The 7,164-nt window shown below is 41.1% G+C and overlaps 1 protein-coding gene across 1 annotated transcript; it reads right to left on the reverse strand.

Annotated features, from left to right (window-relative positions):
• Positions 1–438: 438 nt before the first annotated feature.
• On the reverse strand, positions 439–3,370 carry ppp1r3b (protein phosphatase 1, regulatory subunit 3B). Its single transcript, XM_057017918.1, has 2 exons — positions 3,192–3,370; positions 439–2,057 (listed from the first exon to the last, which is right to left on the reverse strand). Exons 1-2 carry the CDS (start codon positions 3,212–3,214, stop codon positions 1,184–1,186), a joined length of 897 nt encoding a protein of 298 aa, XP_056873898.1. The 5' UTR covers positions 3,215–3,370; the 3' UTR covers positions 439–1,183.
• Positions 3,371–7,164: the final 3,794 nt, after the last annotated feature.

Below are 7,164 nucleotides of genomic sequence, written 5' to 3' on the forward strand. Positions count from 1 at the left end.
AATGAGAGATCTACTCTATTAAACACATTTTAGAGTTTATACTGTCATGGTTTGTCTCCTTTCCAACTTTAGTTATTGCTACTTTTTAAATTTTGAATGTTTCAAGCAGATTTCAGTATTTCGTGACCTAAACTAATATATGCTTCCATACATTCCATTTTTTCCCCTCCATATGTTCCTTTTTTGAAGCATTTTCTCACCTTGAAATGTGGCAGCTGCCCTGTAACTTTAGTGATATTGCTAGAATTTTCTGCACCTTTCTCCATCCAACCATTCACATTTCACCAACACTCGAGGCCACGATCAATTATGATTGATGCGTGCATTTCTATGTGTGACATGGATTCTTGTCCTCCAGTGTCAAAAAACACGTGTCAGAGTGATGCTACACTGAACATGCGGTATCGTACTTTAAATGAATAAAATTGGAACCCGTCATAACATTATTACAATGTACAACTTTATTGAGCAGCATTTAAACACCGAGATAAAATCCCAACAACCCATCCAGATACGTCAACATTGTTCACATGTGCAAAAACAACTGACTTTAAACGAAGGTGTAAATTGTTCCAGTATCAACGCTTTCATTTACGAATGATGTGATAAACATCTGCAGTGAAAAGGAGGTAAAATTAGTCCATTAAATAATTTCAATCAAGTCATATCTTCAACACATTTCATTCACTGATGCAACTTTTGGAACGTCAGATTTTTACTTTAAGCAGTGCAGGAGAAACCAGTTAGTGAGGTTAATATACCATCTTAGGCAACAGCTCTGGTGAAACATTAAACAACAATTCAGTGCCAAGAACAAGGATACCATTTCATACAGCAGCAGATAATTTAAACCGAATTAAATCTGACAACCCATGCTTTTATCTTTTAAACTCTGGCCTTTGCGTCCGTTTAAATTCTGGATTCTTGTTCAAGCGACAAAAAGGCAGAGACTTCATTCCGAGCAACCCATTTTCATTATTCTACGACGTAATTTTAAAAATAATACTTTGGTTCAGGGGAAATAATCAAAAAGGAATCAATAATACACACAAAAAAAAAAAAAAAAAAATCAGTCACAGCATTTAGAGACAGACAAAGTGAGGATCCCCCTCCCCCAGCAGCCCTGTAACGTCCAAAGAGATAAGCTTTAAAATGGCGACCATCAAAACAGTTCGCTTTCAGTTCAGTAGTACGGTCCGATGTTCTCGTAACCTGCATAACTGGGCCAATCGGGGAACAGCCCGTGTGAACAGGTGGGGCTGCCGTAGCGATCCAGATGAATGTCAATTGTATCAGTGCGGCGGCTGCAGGCAATCTGTTGGCTCATTTTCACCGAGGACCTCACTATCCTGTAGTTGTCCCCGTGGTTACTGTCCCAATACTGGGTTCCTTCAACTACGTAACAGATGGCGAACTCGACTCGTTCGTGAGACTTTAGCTCATCTGGCAAGGATACGTGGAAGGAAAAGGTGTCACTGTGAGCGTTGGGGTACGTGTCCTTTATGTAAACACAGTCTATGTCCGTGTGGCTCTTCCAGGAGTCAAACGTCACCCGCAGCTTCACGGCTTTTTCAAAAGACACATTTTTGACTTTAATGGTCCCGGCTAAAGCCTTCTCTTTCAACACGCAGTGCTCCAGGCAGACCAAGTTAGTCTCCAGGCTCTGACGGAAACGCAGGTAGTCTGAGGAGGGCTGAGGAAAGTCCAGCAGCAGCTGATCCTCCTCGGTCTTCAGAGAGAGCACGGAGCTGAACATCTCCTGGATGTTCAGAGGGATGTCGATGGGATCGGTGAAAGCCGAGAACACCTTCACTTTGGTCAGGGGCAGGCCCCTGTGGTCAGCAAACGTCACCTGCTTGGTTGCCTTTTTGGAGCCGGTTCTGCGGGACGCTCCATCGCTGTGATCGACGTGGTGGGGGTGCTGAAACCTGAGGCAGGAGTTCGGAGCAGGCTTGTATGTTTTTGGAGCCCTGTAGACGAAATCCTCGTTGGAGAGGTACAGAGGCAGGGCCATGTCAATCGGCATTCTGATCTTGGTAGGAAATGTCTTCTGTACACTGAAAAGGAAGAGAAAACATGTTTAGAGGGGTTGAGCCCAATGCAAGATCTACAGTTTGTATTATGAGCCAGTTCATTTTCCTTCTGTGATTTAAAAAGAGAAATCACGTCTTCATTGTGAGGCTGAAGGCAAATGACTTTTTAGGAAACACAGACCCTCTTTTCTCCCTGCAGCTTTCAGACACACAAGCATGTCCAGCATGTGACATTTTGGTTTGTTTAGTGACCAGTTTAGACTGGAAATGGCTGCCGACTATCGGCCTGAAACAATGGTTTGGTGTGATCCTTTTCTCCGATTATTTACAACGACTTTATTTCCAAAATTCCATCGATGCACAAGGGCTAAAAATAACCTCCCCCAAATCCCTTAAATGTGGGTGTCGTTTTCCTACTCGGGCTATCATTAAATATTTGCTAAAGAGCACACCGGGCCGGGTTAAGTTTACACAAGTTTTATTTCGCATTCTGGTGTGGCGCTTTTTGTTGTTTTCTTATTTCTGTGGCAACAGTCTCCGCCAGCTGTCACAACATCCTGCTCAAATTGACACCGTCTTTTCTAACATTTCTCCATCTTGCCGAGAAATAGCGAAAGCATTATTGATCCATCTGCTACTTTTGGATACGGTTAACACTTATGTGACCTTTTATTAAGCAACATGATACACTCATCACACCACGCACAGTTGACACCCACCTTTGCGAATGCCGATCGACAACTGTTCGGAGGCTTAGCGCGAGTATAATATGGATTTTTTTAAACAGTGCAAACCTCCAGGTAATTTCAATATGGACCATCGTGCTGCTTTACTTCACGGATTTTTCAAAAGACACATTTTTGTGTCGGAGTGGTTCCCGATCCACTTCTTTGTCTTTTAATCTCGGTCTCTTCCGCTACGCCGAAGGGTAGCCCTGCGACTTTCGTAGCTTCATTCGGACCACAAAGGCAGCAAACACGCTTTTTTTGAATCGCGGCAAACCGGATTTAAAGTATCCGCAGTTTATCGCAGTTCCAACATGTTGCTCGGTGGAAGCTTTTCGCCTCTTCCTTCGAGAAACTAAGTTCCGCACAGCTGCATTGTGAGTGATTCTACGCCGACATTACCACCATCCCCGACGAAAGTAATTGTTCTTACCTGGAACAGTTGCTGACAACCATTTGTCGGCTTGTTCTTTCGCCTCAGGCCGGAGTGGTACTGGTTCTGCGGGTCAGAGTAGCAGGACAATGTGTCTGCATGTCCTCCGCCGTCCAGTCCCGGGCACCTGGACCTGCCCCTCCGTGCTCTCCGAATGGAATGATCCGCGCTCGCGAACACTTTCAATGGTATCTTCAGAGCCCACACGCGATTCACGTGAACACTCGCGAGCAGCCAATCAGAGAGCGCGAAGATGGAGTGATCGGCCAGTCCCGGAATGGTAGTCCATAGTCTTCCCAGATAAAATAAAGTCCTTCTTTAGGCCACCTATACAAAGGGTGGTGCGTGCGTGTGTGTGCCTGTGAGGGGTGTGCGTGTGTGTGCGTGTGTGTGTGTTGGGGGCTGTTGATAAAGTTTGTGTTGAAACACGTACTATTCTACTTTTGGAAATGGAGGACTACTGAGGGGTAAATTACTTTAAATACTGATTTTATTCATGCATGTGATTTTAAAAGCTCTTTCACTTCATCTCTAATTTCGTTGTTATCGGAATTTAGCAGAAATTAGTCCACAGCCTTTATTCTGAGATGAATACATTTTCTAATGTGCTGCTTAATGTTTTAGACACATGATTGGGCATTTATGGTTTCATAAAATGATTGTTGGGCTTACTGAAAATGCTTAATGTTGCATCGCAATCTGGTGTTTTGTTTTAATTTCCTTATGTCATTAGGTTTCTAAAGCTGCAGAAGCTTATTCAGACCCCAAAGATCTTTGATAATTGTAATGACATCTATAGGACTATGGGGGCGCTATAATAGTATTTTAGTTTTGTCTTCTACCTTAAAACTGGTTATGCATCATTTTCTGTGTCTGAATGTGACTTTTTATTTTTTATTTTACTGGGAAATAGTTGCTTTTGGTCTGGATTTTAGATAAGGTAAAAAATTAAACTTAGTTTTGCTTGATTAATTGATTTTTTTATTTAATCCCCCTAAATCTTTTTTGATTGTGAATAAAACAGGGCTGTTATTTTGTTATTTGTTATCATATGCATTTCCTGAAAAATTATGACTTTATCTAATCATTGTTAAATTTGGCATGTAATCAAATAATTCTTTCAACGTTAAGCTAAGTTAGGAGTTTTTAGTATGTCGCACATCCTCTCTTACCTTTCCTTTTAGCCCCTTCTTTATTCCCAAATAATGAGAGTTATTACCACAATAAAACAATCTCATGCCCTGAAATCTCTCCCTTTGTGAGACACAAAAGGACTAAAGTTACTCCTGAAACATGCCCTTCACAGGAAGCCAAGCTGCTGACTAAAGGGACAATGTCCAGTCAGTTTGACCGCACAAAATCATTTCCACGTTGAAGGTTTGCATTCAGCCATTCATGTACAGCCTCCACCTGCTTACTGGGATAGATTATCATTCACAAAGAGAACTTCCACTTTTGGGGACGGCTAGGAGTTGGTTATTGCTCTGAAGGACACTTTGACATGCGCGAGGGAGAACGGACTGACGGGTCAACAGCAGCAGCTACATCTGAATCACTTTAGTGTTTGTTATTAAAAGGATGACACAATATAAAGGGGTGTAACTAATGACCTCCAATCAATCATAATCAATCACTAGGTTCTTCTGATTGGTCCTTCAGTACATTTTTAATCACTTGATGCAAAAACAATTGTTTTGGGACAATAAAGACCTGAAGTGAGCTGTTATTTCTTTGTTGGGGCTGACATTTGGAGAGTTTTTGGTATCTGATGAGTTGTAAATGTCACGTCTGCTACTTCAATTGCAACTGTCAACAACTGCAGCTGGCAGGGACCGTCACTTTTTTCTAATTCAGTGGCCAGAGGCAAGAAGACAGGTGGAGCAACAGAGGAGGAACCAGCAGACGGGCTCCACCTCTGAACACAGAGGCCGTCTGTCCTCACATTGAACCAGGAGTGATGAAAACAGCTGACTGTGTGCAAATAGCTGTGATCTAGGATGGTGTCCATAAAATAGTTGACAGTACAACCTGTGCCCCAACACACAAAAACACAGCCAAGACTGCATTGTGACTGAAGCATGACTTTTGATTCAATACCTTTTTATTGGGAACATGCTAGTGTAAACAAACACAATAAACTAAAATTAAGAACTAGGCAATAAAGCAAGAAAGAAAGTCGATCTACACGGTCAAAAAGGTTAGGGGCATATGGTCCTACCCCCTTGCTATCTGACCCATGTCAGTAGTAACACAATCTGCACAGTTGTGACACCCTCTGTCCTTAGACCCTCGGACCAGGACAGGAAAAACTTAAAAACCCTTTTAAGGAATAAGAAGCATCCTGAAGGAGAGCCACAGCTGAGGGATCCCTCTGTGATGGACTGATAGATGCCACATATACAGAGAACTGAAACAACAACATTGGCAAGATTTCTACATTTTTTAATGGGGAGGAAATGACGACAAGGCTAATGACATCTACAGTGACACTAGAAACAGTAACTGCAACAGCACCAATCGCAACAACAGCAGCAGCAAATTCCAACAACAGATAGCTAAAGAATGGTCAAGACTCTTTCCTCCCCGTCTTTAGTGAAAATAAGCTGTTTATACTAGAGCTTCATGTTTGAACATTGTTTAAGCTCCGTATGCAGACTGTTCCAGAGTTTTCTCCCAGCAACTGATGAAGAGAACCTTTCCTTAGTGGTGAGAATGTTTTGTGCTTTCAGGATTGATTTCTCTACCCTCCCCCACTTTTCTGAAACATTTTCTGTATGCAGCTTGGTAATAGATTTTTTCTTGCTTTACATATGAATATTGCTGATTAAAGATGCACAACGTGATGGAGCTAAAGTAGTTTTGATTTGAACGTTGTGAATTGTTCTGATGGATCTTTTCTGCCAAATAAGCAATGGCTGTAAAGAACTAATGCCGCTGTTGCCATAAACCTCTGCAAAAGAGTAAATATTGTCATATTAGTGGGCAGTAGAGGAAGTGGAATGACCAGTAATTGAGAAAGTGTTTTGCTTTGGATATGACGAAAATAATTTGACAGTTTGGCATTAATTTGAGATGTTCAGCAAGATTTGTCATCAAACACAACCCCTAGGAATTTAACGTCACAAACGTTTTCAGTATTGATCCCCTCAAAGCGCTTTTGAACTTGATTTTTAAGCACATTGTTACAAAATACCACCGCTCAAGTTGAGTCAGAGTTTGTTAACGTGAAAGTTTTTATTTTGCCAGGTTCCGATGGACAAAATGTCGACTTTATTTTCGGTTCTGTAGAACACGGCAACACCTTTGTTACAATCGAAATGTGCATGCAGATAATAAGTTAAAAAAAACATTTTTTTTACGCTTAGCAAATACTTCTGTAAGTGGTTATGTCCCTAAGCTAAGAACTGGTTCTCCACAGGCTATTAACAAGCCGAGAGAGAAGGCCGGAGAAAACATCTGTCGCCACTGTCTATGCCTATTTCTGCTACCACTTACTCAAGTGGCCACTCTGGAATACTTTGAGTTGCAGGAGGCCTGGTTCATCTCTTTGCTTTTAGGTTTTGACATGTGTCAGAGAAGATAAAATAATTACTTTAAATATTTATTTGAATTGCTGAGAAGCTGAAATGACTCAATCATTTATCTCATAATCAAGATAATCTCTGGTCTGGTATGTTTGTCAGAATCAATCTAGACAAATATATTTTGACACATCCTTTTTTTAAATTATTTGTATATAAAGCACATTTCTAGGCACCATATAAAATAATTTTCTTTATTTCATTTTCAAAATAATGATATAAATATTCTCACCTAAAATATATCCTATTTGAATCATTAAACCAAAACCCTTTCATGCATTGTAATTTACTACACTATTGTAAACACTTTTGTAAATATGATTAATGATCTGCATTTCTCATTTGCAGCCAGATGATTTCCTCACTGAAACACCCATTCGGGGCCAACAGGC

The sequence above is a fragment of the Takifugu flavidus genome, chromosome 20 (genome assembly GCF_003711565.1).
Source record: "Takifugu flavidus isolate HTHZ2018 chromosome 20, ASM371156v2, whole genome shotgun sequence".
Taxonomy (NCBI): Eukaryota; Metazoa; Chordata; class Actinopteri; order Tetraodontiformes; family Tetraodontidae; genus Takifugu; species Takifugu flavidus.

What these genes read in the sequence shown, in the direction of transcription:
- ppp1r3b (XM_057017918.1), bottom strand. Translation starts at nt 3,214, where the DNA reads ATGGTTGTCAGCAACTGTTCCAG. An exon ending in GTTGTCAGCAACTGTTCCAG is followed by an intron (nt 2,058 to 3,191) that starts GTAAGAACAATT and finishes CTTCCTTTTCAG; the next exon opens with TGTACAGAAGACATTTCCTA.